Source organism: Camelina sativa, chromosome 11 (genome assembly GCF_000633955.1).
Source record: "Camelina sativa cultivar DH55 chromosome 11, Cs, whole genome shotgun sequence".
NCBI classification, from domain to species: domain Eukaryota; kingdom Viridiplantae; phylum Streptophyta; class Magnoliopsida; order Brassicales; family Brassicaceae; genus Camelina; species Camelina sativa.
In genome coordinates this window covers 46,513,545-46,533,374 of record NC_025695.1, presented here as the reverse complement: position 1 = coordinate 46,533,374, position 19,830 = coordinate 46,513,545, and the positions used below count along the sequence as shown (strand labels likewise).

General features: G+C 38.2%; 6 protein-coding genes across 12 annotated transcripts in view; 3 read left to right on the top strand and 3 right to left on the bottom strand.

The window, feature by feature from the left end:
- LOC104726770 (calcium-binding mitochondrial carrier protein SCaMC-1-like) overlaps positions 1–1,590 on the top strand; it is a 21,023-nt gene extending 19,433 nt beyond the window's left edge. For 3 of the 6 annotated variants that reach the window (XM_019232707.1, XM_019232706.1, XM_010445707.2), the window contains 3 exons: positions 718–981; positions 1,054–1,153; positions 1,255–1,590. In XM_019232707.1, the coding sequence (XP_019088252.1) occupies positions 718–981; positions 1,054–1,153; positions 1,255–1,432 (542 nt within the window). In that variant the 3' untranslated portion in view covers positions 1,433–1,590. Of the gene's footprint in view, positions 1–207; positions 982–1,053; positions 1,154–1,254 lie in introns of all 6 variants that reach the window. The other 3 variants (XM_019232708.1, XM_010445706.2, XM_010445708.2) reach the window with 3 other exon arrangements.
- On the top strand, positions 1,657–3,371 carry LOC104726769 (pentatricopeptide repeat-containing protein At5g61800-like). Its single transcript, XM_010445705.2, has one exon. The coding sequence runs from the start codon at positions 1,671–1,673 to the stop codon at positions 3,192–3,194; it is 1,524 nt and encodes a 507-aa protein (XP_010444007.1). The 5' UTR covers positions 1,657–1,670; the 3' UTR covers positions 3,195–3,371.
- LOC104726768 (calnexin homolog 1) lies at positions 4,031–6,705 on the top strand. Its single transcript, XM_010445703.2, has 6 exons — positions 4,031–4,239; positions 4,365–4,434; positions 4,714–5,843; positions 5,933–6,004; positions 6,091–6,201; positions 6,297–6,705. The coding sequence occupies exons 1-6, from the start codon at positions 4,153–4,155 to the stop codon at positions 6,417–6,419; spliced, it is 1,593 nt and encodes a 530-aa protein (XP_010444005.1). The 5' UTR covers positions 4,031–4,152; the 3' UTR covers positions 6,420–6,705.
- On the bottom strand, positions 7,195–13,214 carry LOC104726767 (staphylococcal nuclease domain-containing protein 1-like). Of its 2 annotated transcripts, XM_010445701.2 has the most exons (17): positions 12,955–13,214; positions 12,276–12,456; positions 12,100–12,174; positions 11,877–11,993; positions 11,688–11,795; positions 11,374–11,580; positions 11,074–11,283; positions 10,884–10,991; positions 10,419–10,589; positions 10,129–10,326; positions 9,742–10,041; positions 8,834–9,100; positions 8,561–8,749; positions 8,398–8,478; positions 8,113–8,307; positions 7,641–8,018; positions 7,195–7,530 (listed from the first exon to the last, which is right to left on the bottom strand). In XM_010445701.2, exons 2-17 carry the CDS (start codon positions 12,432–12,434, stop codon positions 7,348–7,350), a joined length of 2,946 nt encoding a protein of 981 aa, XP_010444003.1. In that variant the 5' UTR covers positions 12,435–12,456; positions 12,955–13,214; the 3' UTR covers positions 7,195–7,347. The 2 variants fall into 2 exon arrangements, with proteins under 2 accessions (XP_010444003.1, XP_010444004.1); XM_010445702.2 differs by lacking the exons at positions 8,561–8,749; positions 8,834–9,100 and adding an exon at positions 9,202–9,390 and having other exon boundaries at positions 9,475–10,041.
- Positions 17,391–18,797, bottom strand: LOC104729034. Its single transcript, XM_010447935.1, has 3 exons — positions 18,306–18,797; positions 18,201–18,224; positions 17,391–18,146 (listed from the first exon to the last, which is right to left on the bottom strand). The coding sequence occupies exons 1-3, from the start codon at positions 18,795–18,797 to the stop codon at positions 17,391–17,393; spliced, it is 1,272 nt and encodes a 423-aa protein (XP_010446237.1).
- LOC104729033 lies at positions 19,080–19,664 on the bottom strand. The gene has a single exon (XM_010447934.1). It carries the CDS (start codon positions 19,662–19,664, stop codon positions 19,080–19,082), a length of 585 nt encoding a protein of 194 aa, XP_010446236.1.

The following is a 19,830-nucleotide window of genomic DNA, read 5'->3' as shown; positions in this document are numbered from 1 at the left end:
TGTATAATCTTTGACATTGTCCTTGTTTGCAAAACCGTGGGTTGTGAGTTTGCTTTATTGGGTTTTAACACATATTGGCTCAGTGAGTCTAGTAGCAAATTGGGCTCTTTTACTTTTACATGCTTTCGTTTCTCAAAAGCTTTAATTTTATTGTGTAACAGTGTTGTCGACCTATAATATAAACTCTCCACGGTTCTGTTCTTGTAGGCATTCAAATTAAAGATGAGGAACTAGCTTCTTTTATGGATCATGTTGATAAGGACAACAACGGAATTATAACTTTCGAAGAATGGAGGGATTTTCTTTTGCTGAACCCTCATGAAGCCACAATTGAGAACATTTATCACCACTGGGAAAGAGTATGCTTGATAGACATTGGGGAGCAAGCTGTTATACCAGACGGTATAAGTACACATGCTCAAAGAAGCAAATTACTTCTCGCGGGAGGAATAGCTGGAGCTGTTTCTAGAACCGCAACCGCGCCTCTGGACCGTCTGAAAGTTGCTTTGCAAGTTCAACGAACAAATTTGGGCGTTGTCCCGACCATTAAGAAAATATGGAGAGAAGATAAGTTGTTGGGTTTCTTCAGAGGTAATGGGTTGAATGTAACCAAAGTCGCTCCTGAAAGCGCCATAAAGTTTGCTGCTTATGAAATGCTGAAACCCATAATTGGGGGAGCGGATGGTGATATTGGTACAAGCGGGAGGCTTTTGGCAGGTGGATTGGCTGGTGCAGTAGCTCAAACGGCTATATATCCTATGGATCTTGTGAAGACTCGGTTACAGACTTTTGTGAGTGAAATTGGGACACCTAAGCTGTGGAAACTCACAAAGGATATTTGGATTCAAGAAGGACCCCGAGCTTTCTACAAGGGTCTTTGTCCTTCTCTTATTGGGATTATCCCTTACGCAGGAATCGACCTTGCTGCTTACGAAACTCTTAAAGACTTATCGAGGACACATTTCCTTCATGACACTGCCGGTTAGATACTAATCGTGCCTTAAAAGTTATCTATAAATTCGTAATCTGTCACATGATACTAAAACCGTATAGGCTGTGCAGAGCCGGGTCCTCTCATACAACTGGGATGTGGAATGACGTCTGGAGCTCTTGGAGCATCCTGTGTTTACCCGTTACAGGTCATAAGAACAAGGTAAAAACTCAAAACCTAAGGCTTTGTTTTGTTATATCTTTTGAAACCATCTTTTTTTCTTCTCTGCCGTTTTAAACTGAGGTTAGTCACTTATCTATCAGAATGCAAGCTGATAGCTCAAAGACTAGCATGAGCCAAGAGTTCCTCAAAACGCTAAGAGGCGAAGGTCTAAAAGGTTTCTACAGAGGAATCTTTCCCAACTTTTTCAAAGTCATTCCTTCCGCAAGCATTTCGTACCTTGTTTACGAAGCTATGAAGAAAAATCTAGCCCTTGATTAAAGTAGCACGAAACCTAGTGTTGTTGTGTTTACAGAGTCTTGATAACACTGAAAACTTCTTGATGATGGCGAAAAAAAAACACTTGACCTTTACAAAGCGGTCATTCGAGTGTAGCAAATGTAACTTGATCTCATTGATAATTTAATTCTTCTTCAGTAGTTTGGTGGTGAGAGAGAGTCTATATAAAGAGTCAAAATCTGATATTTTTTCTTGGGAAGAGTCTTTGTGAAGCTCTAAGATGACCCGAATGATGAAGTCTAGTAATTGTTTATATCTCTTGAAGCTGTGTAAAACCCCAAAACATCTGCAACAGTTTCACGCCCAATTCATCACTTCCGGCCGAATCTCAAATGATTTCAACAAGAACTCTGTTTTTGCCAATGTCCTATTCGCCATCACCTCCGTCGCACCGACTTTATCGAACTCTTCGTCGGCGTCGTCAAATATGGTCGTGAGCTACGGGACTTCGGTTTTCAGATTCATCACAAAACCGTCAACGTTTTGCTACAATACCATCATTAGGATTTATACACTGAATCATGATCCGTCTCTGTCTTCTCAACGTTTCTTCGTCGAGATGCGACGTCGCTCTGTTCCTCCCGATTTCTACACTTTCCCTTTCGTGTTCAAGGCTTGTGCAGCAAAGAAGAATTGTGATCTTACGTTAGTAAAGACGTTGCATTGTCAAGCTTTGAGATTCGGATTGTTGTCTGATTTGTTCACTTTGAATACTCTGATTCGTGTTTACTCTTCTACTGCTTCAATCGATAATGCATTGAAGCTGTTCGACGAAAATCCTCAAAGAGATGTTGTTACTTACAATGTGTTGATCGATGGGTTAGTGAAGGGTCGTGAGATGGTTCGTGCAAGAGCTTTGTTTGATTCAATGCCCTTTCGTGATTTGGTTTCGTGGAATAGTCTCATTGCTGGGTATGCGCAGATGAATCAATGCAGAGAAGCAATCAACCTCTTTGACAAAATGATTGATTTGGGTTTAAAACCGGACAACGTCGCCATTGTTTCAACTCTCTCAGCTTGTGCTCAATCAGGGGATTTAGAGAAAGGGAAAGCTATTCATGGTTACACGAAAAGGAACAAACTTTTCGTAGATTCATTCTTAGCTACAGGATTGGTTGATTTCTATGCAAAATGTGGTTTCATCGATATAGCAATGGAGATCTTCGAGTTATGTTCAGAAAAAACTTTATTCACATGGAATGCAATGATCACTGGTCTTGCGACGCATGGTTATGGCGAGCTAACGGTTGATTACTTCCGTAAGATGGTTAGGTCTGGTATCAAACCGGATGGAGTAAGCTTCATAAGCGTTTTAGTGGGTTGTAGCCATTCTGGTCTAGTTAATGAAGCCAGGAGCCTTTTCGACGAAATGGGATCTTTGTATCATATTGATAGAGAGCTGAAACATTACGGTTGTATGGTGGATTTGCTTGGAAGAGCAGGGTTGATTGAAGAAGCAGCGGAAATGATCGAGCAAATGCCTAAAGATGGAGGAAAAAGAGAGAAACTATTAGCATGGAGCGGTTTGTTGGGCGGATGTAGAATCCACGGGAACATAGAGGTCGCAGAGAAAGCTGCAAAACGAGTCAAGGCGTTGTGTCCTGAGGATGGAAGAGTGTATAAAGTTATGGTGGAGATGTATGCAAATGCAGAGAGATGGGAGGATGTGGTTAAGGTTAGGGAAGTGTTTGAAAGAGATACGAAAGTGAAGAAGAATGCTGGATTTAGTAAAATTTTGTCTTAGCCAGATTTTCTTTAAAAGTTTGGATCTAAAATTATTTTGTAATCCTATTTTAAAAATCCCCGCCTAGCATCGATTACGCTCCGTAAAATCGCTAGGTCCACCCTCTTTGCTTCGATGAATGACTAATCCCCGCTTAGCATCAATTATTCGATTATACCGTCTAATCCGATTAATTCCTGCATAATTTTGTATATACTGATTATTTTTGGAGTCAAATATAAATCAAATATATATATATATATATATATATATTTGTTACTTAGATATTTAAATTAAGAGTTTATGATGTTTTAAAATAACTAATGTACAAACTTTTAATTAAAATCATAATTTTTTTTCTTAATATTACGTTTATATATTTTTACCGTAATTTTAAAGACAATATAAAACTATAATATTTTATTTGATATTTTTCTTTTCACATAAACATAATTATACATATATTTAATATTATATATTTTTAATTTACTATTAATTTAATAAAATAACCCAAAAATTAGTTTGTGATTAATTCCCGTTTAATCTCTGATTTTTTCGCTAGGCGCTAGGCCTACCCCGACTGTCCGACTATCGTCTAGCGATTTCTAAAACAGGGTTTTGTACTAATGTAACAATCATTAGAAGCTGAGAGACTCTAGCTCAACGAGAGACTTTTGAATAGTTTAATGGACCGAAGCCCAAAAATGTGGACGTATATACTATATAGTAATATAACAGTGCACGTAGGAGAGTTTACTTTTGGTTGACGTGGCATGTTATGATTGGTTAATGTCACGTGGCGAGAGATTTGATTGGTGGAAACAACAAATTGACACACTCGACCGGGTCTACGGGATTGAATATATATATAATTTAATTAAGATGAAACTGAAAAATCACTCTTTTCTCCGATCTACTTCTCCGATTTAGATCTCTATCTTGAGGTTACCTCTCTTGCCTTCTTCTAAGGATTCCGAGAATGAGAGAACGGCAACTATCTTCCGTCCTTTTGCTTCTCTTAGCTTTCGTTTCGTTCCAGAAGCTTTGCTACTGTGACGATCAAACGGTAAATTTCAATCTTCCTAGTGTTCTTTTGTTTATATATATTTTTTTAGCTAGATTCGGAGGTTTAGATCTATCATTGTTTTTAACTTGAGCTCTCGTTTGGTTTGGATCCTCGATTTGTGTTAGGTTCTTTATGAATCGTTTGATGAGGCGTTTGATGGTCGCTGGATCGTTTCGAAGAATGGTGAATACGAAGGTATACTCCCTTGTCACCTACTGCATTGTAGTTAGTATATGTTTCTCTGATCTTGCTCCAAACTGTGATGTGTTTGCACTCAAACATTATTGTATAGAGGAATTTTACGAATCGATAATTTTGAATCAAATCTGACTATTGTGGAGGTAATCTGGGTTTTGATGAATAGATTTGCAAAGGCATTGATTAAATTATGCATGTTTTGTCTTTCGTTGAGCTGTTGTTGATTTCCAAATTTGGCTTAGAAGCTTGTTTGTTAACAGCATTCATCTGTTTCAGGTGTATGGAAGCATGCAAAGAGCGAGGGACATGAAGATTATGGGCTTCTCGTAAGCGAGAAGGCTAGGAAATATGGAATTGTGAGAGAGCTTGACGAGCCTCTAAACCTCAAGGAAGGAACTGTTGTTCTTCAGTACGAGGTTCGTTTCCAGGAAGGGCTTGAGTGTGGTGGTGCTTACTTGAAGTACCTCCGCCCTCAGGAATCTGGATGGACACCACAGGGATTCGATAGTGAATCCCCTTACTCCATTATGTTTGGGCCAGACAAGTGTGGAGCCACAAACAAAGTGCATTTCATCTTGAAGCACAAGAACCCCAAGAGTGGCGAGTACGTTGAGCACCACCTTAAGTTCCCTCCCTCTGTTCCTTATGACAAGCTTTCCCATGTCTACACTGCCATCTTGAAACCCGACAATGAGGTTAGAATTTTGGTTGATGGAGAGGAGAAGAAGAAGGCCAATTTACTATCTGGTGAAGACTTTGAGCCTGCATTGATCCCTGCCAAGACTATCCCTGACCCTGAAGACAAGAAGCCAGAAGACTGGGATGAGAGAGCCAAGATTCCCGACCCAAATGCTGTGAAGCCTGATGACTGGGACGAGGATGCACCTATGGAGATTGAAGATGAGGAAGCTGAGAAACCCGAAGGATGGTTGGATGATGAGCCTGAGGAAGTCGATGACCCCGAGGCAACCAAGCCTGAAGATTGGGATGATGAGGAAGATGGTATGTGGGAGGCTCCTAAGATTGACAACCCCAAGTGTGAAGCAGGACCCGGTTGTGGTGAATGGAAGAGACCAATGAAGAAGAATCCTGCATACAAGGGAAAATGGAGTTCGCCTCTTATCGATAACCCAGCTTACAAGGGAATCTGGAAACCCAGAGATATCCCTAACCCTGACTACTTTGAGCTAGACAGACCAGATTATGAACCCATTGCAGCCATCGGTATAGAGATCTGGACAATGCAAGACGGTATCTTGTTTGACAACATCTTGATAGCTAAAGACGAGAAGGTTGCTGAGACTTACAGACAGACCACATGGAAACCCAAATTCGATGATGAGAAAGAGAAACAAAAGGCAGAAGAAGAAGCTGCTGGCTCTGCGGATGGTCTTAAGAGCTACCAGGTAAATTGATTTTCCACAGAATTAACTTATATATACATAAAAGAAGCTTCTCGTATACTTACAATCATATATGTGTGATGATGTTGCAGAAGTTTGTATTTGACCTCTTGAACAAGGTTGCGGATTTATCTTTCCTAAGTGCCTACAAGTCTAAGATCACGGTAAGGCCTCCCTCATTTACCATGATATTGAATTGTTATGATGATGACTCAGACATTGAGAGAGATGTGAAATGTGTCTTTTGTAGGAACTTACTGAGAAAGCTGAGCAAAAACCAAACTTAACAATTGGTGTTCTCGTCTCCATTGTGGTTGTTATTTTCTCGCTCTTCGTCAAGCTTATCTTCGGTGGCAAAAAGGTAAAAAAAAAAAACAACTCTGAGAAATTTTGTGCACTTTTTTGGATTGTGGGAAGAAGCTTCTTATAAATTAAAATGAAAATGGTGAAATATAGGCAGCTGCACCCGTGGAAAAGAAGAAACCAGAAGTAGCAGAGAGTTCAAAGAGTGAGGATGAAGCAGAGAAGAAGGAAGAAACCGCAGCACCACGCAAAAGGCAACCGAGACGTGATAATTAGAACAAGTTTCTTTTAAGTAGTGTTTGAAGATTGTGAAAGGAAAAGTTTCAGGATTTTTTTTTTTTCTTATGTTTTTTTTTTGGTTTTGGGTTGGATGTTGTTTTCTGCTGTAGCCTTATATAACACCAAGTTTGGTATTTTTTTGCCTTTAAGCGAAGAAAAGAAAGGGGTGGGGAGGAACATGTAAGTGAGATGGTTTCTTGACGGCCAAATTGTAGTTTCTGTTTCTTCTTACTTCCCCTTTTAAAAGGAACTAGTTTAATTCCAAACATTGAAGTTTCTTATCTAGATCAAAAGTGTTTTATAAAGAAAGTTCTTTAAAAATAAAAGATCATGTACGCCAACTAATTGTCATTTTTATAGCTTTGTACAATTGGTGGAAATGAGAAAAACTCGTTCCACTGAAGAAATTAAAATGAAAGTTGTTCAAACCTTTCTTTTCTTTTACTGTTGGGAGAATTGATTGAGATAATGAAAATCCTTTTTCAATTGGTTCCACAAGCTTACCTGAATTAGCTGAAAATATGATTCTGGAGAGAAGTACAAAAACTCAAAACGACAGTTGCATACGATAAGGAGAAAGTCCCTCTTATGTTGTCAACTTTGATAACCTGAAGTTACATCACCCTTATTATGTTTCTTTTGTCAAACAATAGTAAAGAACAAGAAAATCGTCTCGTACTCCTAAATAGAAAATTTCTTTTGGAAGTCTATAAAGTTATAACCAAAAAAAAAAAAGATAAATTAGAAAGAAGAAAAGAGAGGAAAAAAAAAAAAAAAAAAGAGAATTCTAAACATTACAAAAAGTTTGATGCTTGCAAGCAAACACCATCTCGCTTCTTAACTCATTTAAAGAGAAACTAATGGATTCTCTCATCCTCTTCATGATGCGTTTTTGGACCATGATGTTTTCACTGGTGTGAAAAACCTAGCCGCGACCCGGTTTCCTGACCGGAACACTGTCCTCATCATCAGACTGGATGTCTCCGTACTGCCAGATTCCGGTCCTAGATTTGCGAGCTTCGTCTTGGAACTTCTCAAGAGCATCAAGAGCTGCTTTCTTGTCTTTCGGTTCCCATTTCCTGCGTTTCTCTATCCTCGCTATTCCTTCCTGTGATCATAACCACACATTTCACTCTCAGGATTATGACAAATACTCTTAAGTCTTAACTCAAAAAGGTTTTGTAGGAGTTGAAATGAGCAAGGCGAGGAGGCACTGACCTGAAGCATTGCTGCATTCACAGATATCTCATCATCGACAGCAATGAGAGTTACAGCGAGCTCGGTTCCAGTTCCTTGGCCTTTCACTTTGCCTCCTGAAGTATCTCTTTCCTCTACCACTGCCTTGAACTCTTTACCACTACCCAGTGTTACCGTATGCAAATACTCTCCGGCTTCAGGACCAAAGTCCTCTTCCAGGCTTGGAACTTTCATGTAGGCAAGTCTGCAGAGCTGTGCGAGCCCTGGTGCTGAAGATACTGAAGGGTCGACAGGACGAATTGCACTGTATGGAACTGTTTCTTGGTTTCCATAATCGATGTAGAACACTTCAAACTTTTCATCCGGAGACTGAACTGCTCCTCGAGGTCCGTTAACAATCTTAACACAAAGAAGAAATACAATAAACAACCATAGGTGATAGTAAAAAAAAGAAGAAAGAATGGTTGGGATATGTAGAAAGTTGCTAATTTACCATTGCACGGTTCCAGGAGTTATCCAAGCTAAACTGTGCAAGGACGATGTCACCCTTCCTAGGATTGAAGGATCCAATAATGGGAGCGTCTTTAAGACTCAGAGATGCAAGCTGGTTCTGAATCGAAGCTACTTTTTGATCGCCAACCGACTGAACATAGAATCGACCGCCTCCAAGTACTTCCGTGACAACAACCTGCGGTGGGAGGCGATGAGAGTAAATTAAAGGTATTGGTTTTAGCATTGAAACTATGACTTGTCGAAAGAAACATACGGCTAACTCTACCTTTAATGTTTCCTTCTGTCTGGTTTCTACTGTAGAGTTACCGTTTACGACTTCCTCTCCTTCAACATAGTTTTCCCAAATCTGTGACATCATGTGGTTGAGCAAGTTCAGCTTTTCTGGACGATGCATTTCTTTAGTAAAAGGTATCATGTATTAATGTTACCTTCAGTTTCTGATTTTTAGCAGATCGCTCTGACAGTTCAAGAATATGAGCTTCCGGAATCCTGTCTGCACCAAAGCCAGTCTGCATTTTCGCCAGGCCAGCTTCAAGAAGATATGTTCCTGCATTGGTCTTCCCTTCCCACATTGATCCCAAAAAGGTACCGGTTCTATCCACAGTTTCAACTTCGATCTATGTAATTATAAGAGACTATATGTAAGACTCATAGAAAAGAAAATAGAGATGTAACATGGGCGTAAAATGTTCAGATTTTACCTCGACATCTCTCTGCATGATCTTACGTCTCATTAAAGCAATAGCTTCTTCTGAATAAGGTTCGCCACGCCCAGGACATCTGACACCAGAGAATGCAAAGGCAATACTGCACGTTTCCTTTGGGATGTATAGCTTGAACCGATGTCCACTCAGGACATATTCCACAACTGCAGATATTCTCCTGCTTCTGTGCAGGGATGGCAGGAAATCTTTAGCCTTCTTGGCTGAGGCCACAGTCAGGTCTGTAATGTGCATGGCTGGAGAATCCTTTGCAGATTGGATCCCCTTCTTGCCAGCAATAGCACGAGCTTCAGCAGCTAGGAGTNCGATGCATTTCTTTAGTAAAAGGTATCATGTATTAATGTTACCTTCAGTTTCTGATTTTTAGCAGATCGCTCTGACAGTTCAAGAATATGAGCTTCCGGAATCCTGTCTGCACCAAAGCCAGTCTGCATTTTCGCCAGGCCAGCTTCAAGAAGATATGTTCCTGCATTGGTCTTCCCTTCCCACATTGATCCCAAAAAGGTACCGGTTCTATCCACAGTTTCAACTTCGATCTATGTAATTATAAGAGACTATATGTAAGACTCATAGAAAAGAAAATAGAGATGTAACATGGGCGTAAAATGTTCAGATTTTACCTCGACATCTCTCTGCATGATCTTACGTCTCATTAAAGCAATAGCTTCTTCTGAATAAGGTTCGCCACGCCCAGGACATCTGACACCAGAGAATGCAAAGGCAATACTGCACGTTTCCTTTGGGATGTATAGCTTGAACCGATGTCCACTCAGGACATATTCCACAACTGCAGATATTCTCCTGCTTCTGTGCAGGGATGGCAGGAAATCTTTAGCCTTCTTGGCTGAGGCCACAGTCAGGTCTGTAATGTGCATGGCTGGAGAATCCTTTGCAGATTGGATCCCCTTCTTGCCAGCAATAGCACGAGCTTCAGCAGCTAGGAGTGCGTCGTAATGGTTTGACCTCTCTTCAAAGTCCCGATGTCTAACAACATTCCCTAACCCACGGGAAATAATGAGTTCAGCAATATTCACTCCAGGAGTTGCTGCAGCTGCTACATCTGTATCAGCCTTGGTAGGAGATGGAAGGAATACTGAGCCAAAATCCATGACCCTCTCAGCAGCTCCAGATGTAGCAACACCATCACCTGGGATGACCTTCCTTGAGTATTCCATTTGAACGATAACCTGCACCCCAGGGAAAAAGGAAGTCAGATGATCTTACTCCTGTGTGGCACAACGTGATGATTTAAGTAACAAGGCATAATGCAATACCTGCTTTCCAATAAGCTTTTGTCTCAGAAACTCCTTGGCTTCCCGTGCATAAGGGGCAGGTTTCTCCTCTCTGCGTGGGTTTCCCATTTTAGGAGACCTAATGCTCGAAAGACAAACTCTCCGCTCTGCCATTGGGCTCCCGAATGGGATAGCATCATCAGCAACTACCAAGCAATCCCCACTCACAACTTCCACTACCTGAACAGTGTACAAACTAGTAAGAACTAAGAACTGGTGAAATGGGCGGAAGGCAATATATTTACCAAGAAATTTGGGAAAGCAATTATTACCTTTCCGGTAAAGTTCTGATCATGGATAGCCTTAGAGTTGGAAGCTGGAGGGACATAGTTTGCCCACATTTTAACCCGGTTTTTCTTGCATTGAAGTTCAACAGCTTTCAGCTTCTTTTTAGCTTCTTCCTCTAACATATTGGCACTCCACTCAACATACTTAGCAAGGCCCTGAGGAAAAGGAATAGTAACAAGTGTCATAACTTTTACTCAACACCATTAAACAATCATAGTTACAATTGATTCCGTATATAAGAAATGATGTTCCAAATCTACCAAGAAAACTACAAACTATTACAATGGACCAACCAACTAAATCTTAAGTAAGCGCAGGTCAAATTATTAGTGGTACTAGAAATCTGTAGTTATACAAGCAACGTTGTGGCAACCCCAAACTTTTATTACCAATTAGTTCAATATGTAATCATGTAAAAAACCAAATAACCATCTAATTTAGGCACGTACGTTTTCAATAAGCTCCAACCCCAAGTCTTTTACTGTCTCTCCCTCAGAATAATAAACTGACCCAATCAGATTGTTGAATTTGTCCACGCCTTCAAGAACAATGCGAACCTACACAACCCAGCACAACTTAGATCATCCAAATGTTATATACAGATAAATGTGAAATAAATTTTCATGTAAACCTCCTTACATCTCTATTGAGCACACGGAGCTCAGTAAAGTACTTGGCTTCCATTGCAAAAGGGTCAGAGGAAACCTCAACGGACGATGATGCTGCTGAGGCAGCGAGTCTCTGAGCTGATGTTAGAGGACCAGCAGAAGCATCTCCATTTGGAGTTGCTGTAACATCTGGCTCAACAACAGCTTCTTGAGTAGATTGTCTCCTTCCCATCGAGGGAGCCTACACAGAAAATTTCAAGCACTCTTACACCATGAAAGTGAAATTGTTAACTCCTCGTGCAGCAAAAAACAAGGAAACAAGATTACATACCTGGAGTCCAGCAACAAATACTTGCACAAACTGAAACTCCGGAAGAAGATAAACCCGGATGGTACTGCCATCACGGACTTGCTCAACGATACCTTCCATGGGCTTGCCTTTACTTGCGGCTAAAAGACCCATGGCATCAAAATTCCCAGAATCCCCAACGGCAGAAGGAGGAAGATTTCTGATAGATGCCTCAGAAGCACCAGGAACCTGGATCAACAAATCAAGAAAAGAGTACAGATGTCAAACTGACACAAGTCAAAACTATTTTGAAAAAAAAAAAACAAATATAGAGGAAGAGAGTAAGAGAGACCAACCTTGCTCCAACGACCAAGCCCTTCCTGCTGAGCCTGCTCTTCTAGCAGTAACAGCTCTGAAATGTAAGGACTGACCTTATCCTGATTCTGCTGACCTGGCGCTCTGACCTGTGCATTCCCATCGAATCAGAAAGCTGATCCAAGCATCATATATACCTTAGACAATGCTATCTATAAAAATGTTATCACCTTTGCCCAGCCGTTTTGCACAACAAGCTTAGCAACATTTTCGTTGCCAAGGTAAACCGAGCCAAATTCTCTTCCAGCAATAGCTTCCACTTTGTAATCCACTTTGAAAGCAACCTCCTGCTCAATTTTTTTTTTAAAAAAAACATAAACTGTTAATATAAAGAAACATACTCAATTCAATAACCTAAATAGCATAAGTGGTTGAAGAGTTCCAAGTTAGCACCTTTCCAATACAAAGCTTCCTCAGAAACTCTCTGCTTTCCCATGCAAAAGCCTCATCTATCCCTCCCCTGCGAGCCTGTAACAAGGACAAACCAAAAAAAAAGAATGAGAAAGCCTAATTCTAAATCATAAATGTCAGTAAAAAAAAGAAAGAAGAGAGTGAAATTGGAAGCAAACCAGCTTAGGAGCCATAAGAGAAGAAAGAGTGATGGTCTTTTCAGGAGGTGGGCCAGATCTGGTGTGGGTCAAAGCAGTGATGACCAAGCAGTCTCCGGAGGTAACAGCCTTAACTCTCCCTTTGAGCCACTGGTTCTCAGTTGCTGCCACAGTCGCCATGTTTTGGTGATTGGCTTAAGACCTAATACACAAAGACAAAACAAACAAAAAAGTAAAGTTGGTAACCACTTATTACAACCACAATCAAAAAGACAAAGACTAATAAAAACACTCTGAAAACCATAGTAAAGTTTTTTTTTTTTTCCAAACATGATAGATACATTGGTTCTTCTTACACGATCCCTATACTTGAGAATTAAAACACAACACAAAATTCAGAATTCTCTTACAGATCGGTACGTAAAAATTAACAATTTTTTAAATCATTGAATCATACACACATGCATCTCGATTATTAAAAAAACTACATTAGCCTCGATCTACACGAGAGGAGCTCGATCGAGCTAAGTGAACGAATGAATCACACACCAATAGAAACGCACGCGCGATCGTAAAATAGGACAAAAGAGATCAGATTCATGATTGATTTCTAAACCATACAAATCCAATCAGAATCAACGAAACAGATAGATCTAACATCATTCATTATATAACATATCGATAATTCCGATGAACAAACCTGGATTTATCCCGTGATGGTGAAAAAAAAAAACACTAGATCTGATGAAAGAAACGTCAAATCAAATCTTATCTATGATGATGATTTCAATCTCAAGAGAATTGAAAAAAAAAAACAAAACAAGAGTTGTGAAGAGAATGAAGGACAGGTTGTGAAGAGGGAGACACTCAGATCTCAAAGATTGAGAGAGAGAGAGAGATGAGATGAGAAGAGAAGATTGTGCAGAGGAGAGGGTGAAAGAAGGAAAATATAAACAAAAACAAAGAGGGACATTTACATATACATACATACATATATCATCATCATCATGACTAAACCAAACCGGATTTTTTTATAACTTTATATTCTTTACCCCATTTTTTTCCATTTAATTACCACTCTATGCCATTAATATTTTAGATATGTTTTTTTCCTGGTGTGAAAAAATACATTTAAAAAAAAATAATATATAATTTTTAATGGAAATAATGAAAAATTCCAATAAAAGAGGTTTTAATTTGAGAACGTAGAATTAACTAGGTTTTCACCTGCAGGACTAAATTATAAATTAATGTATTTTAAATAATATTTTTAATTTATTTAATTTTCAAATTTCCAATTAATTAAATTTTATCTAATTAATTTATAATTTTTCTTCTTCTTACGTTTTATATAGTTTATAACCTAACTACATTAAATTTGTTATTAGATAAATATACAATTTTAAAACACTTAGTTTTATTTTCTATAATTAAGATGTATATGCCTATATGATATGTTAGTGTATATTTTTATGTGTATATAATTTATTTATTTTTTTGGAATATTAAGAATGTGTTGTAGTATGTGTAATATTTTGTAGTTCATATACTAAATAATTTATAAGTTAATTTTCCAAACTATGACTACAAATCTATACTATAGTATATGAAATAAACTAATAGTTTTAGTATTGGTTCTATAGTCCAAATCCACCATGCTAGGCGGATCTCGCAAAATGTTCAAAGATTTTTAATTCGCAAAAACTCATCATACGAAACCTGTGAAAGTAAAATATAGTATGTGAGGCTAAAAGTCATTTTTTATCAAATCAACTTTTCAAATTTTTAAAGAACAATATATTTTCACTTACCTCCTTATAAAATAAGGAAATAAAATTTGTACTCATTTATAATTATGTTTGTTACCTTTTAAAATAATTAGTTTCTATAAAAAAAAATCAAATCCAAGTATAGTTAATTTGTTTATTAAATTAATTATTTAATGCTAATGATATGGCTGTAAATAAGTGCCAACTTGAGGATTTATTTTATAAATTTCTTAAAAAATGTATATATAAAATAATAATAATAATAATAGATATAGATATCTCTTTATATTGAAACATATTTATTAATTGATTCAGAAATAATAATAGCAGCATTTTGCTTAAATAGTTTGAGGAAAGAAATATATCTGCAGTAAATAAGTCATAAATCCCATAATAAATAACAGATTGTGAATTTACACGAGAGGAGAAGAAACACGTTTATTAATTTCCTTTACACGTTTTAATTAGTTTTTTTTAGTAAAAAAATAATAATTAATAAAGACGTTTTAGTTAGTAGTTCCTTCGTCTTTGAAACTTCAAGAGGGGAATTGGGTCTTTAATACTACTCTTCGGTCTGAAAATATCCATCTAAACCTACTACTTCCGACCAAATCTTTTATACCTATCACCGTTGATCATTAATTTTGTCACTTTTAGCTCTATATGTGTAGTGTTTCTAGCCTCCTAGCAAACAAAACCATACCGCATACTATATAACTTAAAAACATCATACAGTATACATGTAAATTAGTAATCTTATCACACTAGATGAACCTTTATTAGTCTTTAAAATAAAAAATATGAAACTAGTTTCATTATTTGCCAAAAAAGCGATTTGTAATTAATTCTTGTGTTCTCAAATTTGAAATTTAGTAAATATGGTACGTTTGAATTAGACNAAAAAAAAAAAAAAAAAAAAACTAAAACTAAAATTAACTCCAAAATCATATCCAAACGATTTCTTCCCATATCTACAATAATAAATCTTTGAAAAAACTTATTGTTTTTTATTTCACAGATTCTATTGGATACTTCCATATATCCCATCTCCCTAAAAATATACACATTGTTTTAGACCGTTACTAAATTTGTAAAAGCCACATAGTGTATATATGAGTTTTCCAAAAAGGGTGTATTTTTGGAAAAAAGTGAAACTGGAGGGGCGGCATCACTAAAAAAAAAGTTAGATATAGAATTTTTAAGAAGATACGTACGACTAAACAAACATGTATGTCATCGTCCACACAGCCCACAGGAATCGAGATGCAAAGCCGTTAGATTCCTCAACTGATTGTTGTACTTAGCGTCTTTTTTGTACTTTTATCTGCATATACAAAGTTTATACGTATCTCTATATACAACAGTTCTCAACTTTTCAACACACAATTTTGTTGTGTTCTTCTTTTTTTTTTTCTTTTTTTACACTTATATAATGGTCTCTCGTACTCTACTGGTTAATGGATGATGATGTACAATCCATAAGTTTTAAAACTAGAGTATGAATCATTTTATTGCGATTTCAGTCATGGTTCTGATTAGTCTATATTCTACCCAAGTTAAACAACATATATTATCTACTACGTCAAAGTGATATTGAATTCATTTTTTTTTTTGAACAAAAGTGATACTGATTTCTTTGAACTACTCAAAACTACAAAAATTTTAGGCAACTAGCGTACGAGAGAGATAAATAAAGGGATAAATGTCATTAAAATCTCCAAGTTTACATTTTTGTTGATTTAAATCACGAAGTCTGAAATTGAAGATTAAAAACACCAATTTTTTGTTGACTTCTATTTAAATCATGAAGTCTTATTGACGTCGCCGTTTGAAGCACCACGTTAACTGGCCAAACGGACAAATTAGACGGGATTATTTGTCTGTTAACGAGAGACGTTAGTTGGTAAATGACGTCGTTTTCGTCTTTATTAACACCCCCAAAACCCCCAAATGGAACCCGATGATAATCCAAAATCCCTAACCCTAATTTTCGATTCTCATTTTTTCTTCTTTTCGATTTCTCTCTTCTTCTACTTCTTGGAGTTCAAAAGATGAGTTCTAGCTCAGAGACATCGGTGGTAGCTTCGTTTGACCGTGGAGTGCCATCGAAGTGTGCTTGTGGAGCTGGTGTAACAATCTTTACATCGAGAACTGACGAGAATCCCGGTCGACCGTTCTTCCGGTGTATAACGAAAAGAGATCCAAGCTCGTGGACAAACGAAAGAGATGTAAGCAGTCACTGGTGTTCAATGTTGATTATCTATGCTATGGTAAGTAAGGTTGGTTTGTTTTTGCAACAGGGACACTTGTTTAAGTGGGTTGAGGATGCTGTGTATGAGGAAGTTCAAGATTCATTACCAAAACTAGGACTTATGGCAAATGAGATTGTGAAAACCAAAGCTGAGATTAATGAGTTGAATGGTGCTTTACAAGAATTGAAAGAAGAAGCATTGTGGAGCAAACTTGAAATCTTGAAGATGAAAAAGTTTTTGAAAGTGTATTTTGTTTGTCTTTGTGTTGTCTCGTTTGGCATTGCTTACCTAATGGTTGTCAAAGCAAAGCAAACAACGTTTGCTCTCGGATATTAGTATGTTTGTTTGTATGTTTGGTAATGATGACAAGTAATTTGGTTTGTTATCTTTGTATGTTGGTCTTACACAAACAACTTGAAAAGAAAACTCATGTTTAGACAACAAAAGCAAATCCATGTTTAGACAACAAAAGAGAATTCAATGTTTAGACAAGAACAAAGACTGCAATAAACATGAAAGCTAAGTCTTCAAACACACAAAAAAAAAAAAAGTCTTCAAACACACATCCTAACTTGAGCATTCGAACCATGATCTCCAGCCTCCTAGTCCTTGTTCAATCTGTGGAGTTTGAGGTTCCCACTGTGTTGATGCCCTCACTTGTGTTGCTTGTTTCCTCTGTTTTGATTGTCTTTTTTTCCTTTGTGAGGTTGGTTGTGTTCCTTGTGATGCTGGCAATGATCCTCCTTGTGAAGGTGGCAGTGACGGTTGTGATGAAGCAGTTGTAGGTGGTTGTGATGAACTGTCTGTAGGTGGTTGTGATGAACTGTCTGTAGGTGCATGTGATCCTCCCAATGTTTGTCCTTGGCCAAACAATACGTTCCTTGGTTCATGTTTAAAAAATTAGAAAGTATACAACCTGATTATTCGTGTATATTTTGCAGTTTAATAGTTAACAAACATAGGCATCAAACCTGATTCTTCCTTGGTCGACCTCTTGGTCTTGCAGCTGGAGCTTCAACAGTCGGGTTTGTACAAGATAAGCTATTGTGTCCTTCTTGTTTGCAGTTGCTACATGTCATGACTCTTCCATTTGGAGCTACTCTTGTGCTGCTTGATTAAGAGGCTGATTCATACCTTCCTTTTCGCCTTGCATGGTTGTTTAGTCTACCGGGATTTCCTTTTCTATATGGTGGTGGAAAGACTCCTATTCTATTCATTCTAGGCCATTCGCTCTGACCCTGGACAGGATGAATACCGTCTTTGTAGGTTTCACGCCACATTCTTGTTGTGTACCAGTCTACAACATAATCCTCAACTTTCTGTCTCCTAGCTATGATCACAGAAGCAACATGGACACAAGGAATACCAGTCATCTGCCACTTAATGCATCCACATGTAAGCGCATTCATGTCCACAGAATAAGTATCATCATGCAATTGGACCTCATGTTGATTGTGCCTAGCCATGCTTCTGATGCAAAATTGACTCCCTGCTATCATATTCTCTATCTCCAAATGAGCTCGCTTTGTGAATCGTGTCTGCAACCTTCCAGCAATGATATACCTCTTCTCATTTCGAACCATACATTGCCTCCTAATATCCTCAAGCATTTCTAGTAAAGGTTTCCTCCTAGCTTGGCGTATGGTTCTATTAAAAGACTCACTGAGGTTGTTTAAATTGTCATTGCAATGCGTACCTACCCTGAAGAAGGCTCTAGACCATGTAATCAGATTGGTGCGTAGAAGGGAATTAAATGCACCGGGGTTATACTTCTGCAATGCCTCCATATGTTTACGATACTGTCCTGTTGTGTAGCTCCGAGCAATCTTCCAGAACAACCGTTGCAGTTCTAAATCATGACTGTCTCTCTTCTAATTATCAATAATATGTTTAGCACAAAGATGATGCTCAACTTGTGGGAGAACGTTCTTGATGGCTTTAACAAGACCCTGCAAGTTAATGAAACACATGTTAATATGATTAATGAAAACACAATAAAGTTAACCTCATAAAAAATGACTTTAGCTAACCGATTGTTTGTCAGAAATGATAGCTAGTTGTCTGCCATCCTCAAGCCCCAATGAAGTAGAGAGTAACTTCATAAACCAGTCCCAATTGTCATCATTCTCTATCTCAACCACAGACCAAGCAAGTGGAACTATCCTATTGTCTCCATCTCTTCCAACAGCAGCCAAGAGATGTCCCTTGATGTCCCATTTCAGAAATGCACCATCTACTCCAATGATGGGTCGACATGTCCGCTTCCAAGAAGACCTTTGTGATTGAAAACAAATAAACAACCGATAGAACCTTTGTAAGCTCCCAACTGTTGGACCAGGAATAGTCTCAATCTCAAAAATTGATCCTGGATTTGATCGCATAATCTCTGCCTGATAATCCCATAACCGTGAGAAATGGTCTTGATGACCAGCCTTTGCTTCTCGCCTCACTCTTGTCTTTGCCTTTGAACATTGTTCTTCACTAACTTCTAGATTGTATTCTCTCTTAATCTCTGCTTGCATCTCTCTCGGTCTAATCTTTGGATTCTGTCTCAACCTATCCGCAAACAACCAAGCTATCGTTCCTCGTTTTAACATGTGACTGTAACCTGATCAGTAGCATCTCTCTCGTTTCTTCTTGTTGTAAGAGCAGTAGCATCTCCACAAACACTTAACCTTAGGATCAGTGTTAGCACATTTTGCACCAATCTTCAAAGCCTGCGATCTATACAACTTAATGTTGTATCTAGTCTTTAGAGAATACCTGAGCACAGCTAACTTGAAGTCCTCTGGTGAACTAAATGTTTAACCCAACTCGAGCTGTACTTCAGGATCTTCTTCTTCTACATGGTCTTCATTATCATCTCCTTGGCCATTATCTTCCTCTTCACTTTCTGACAAAGGGTCAGGAATCTTTTCGTCATCGAAGATATCATCTCCACTATCGTTATCAGTCTCATCTTCATCTTCTCTTGCACCCTCTCCAAACTCTGCTTCAAAGTCCTCGTAAAATTGTTCTTCAACACCAAGACGGTTTTGATCTTCTTTTTCAAAGACTTGGTTTATATTATCCTGGTTACCATCTTCCTCTCCAGCAGCCTCGTACCCAACATCATCACAATCTTCGTCGCCAACAACTTCACAATCATCTCCACTTACAACACCTAACTCTTCAAAGGGACAAGAATCACGCTCTTCTAAGGGAGCAGCATAACCTATATACGGAATAATTGCAAAACCTGAACCAACACCCACTTCAGGAGCATCGAGAGCAGTCGCATCGGGAGCAGTCGAATCGTGAGCAGTCAAATTGGGAGCAGCCGATACTTCAGCTTGTTCGGGCTTCTTCCGTTTGGGACGACGCGTTGACAGCTTCTTTCTCGGAGTCATCAGTTGAATTCGAAGAAGAAGAAAAAGAAGAGAGAAATCGAAAAGAAGAAAAAATGAGAATCGAAAATTAGGGTTAGGGATTTTGGATTATCATCGGGTTCGATTTGGGGGTTTTGGGGGTGTTACTAAAGACGAAAACGACCGTCATTTACCTACTAACGTCTTC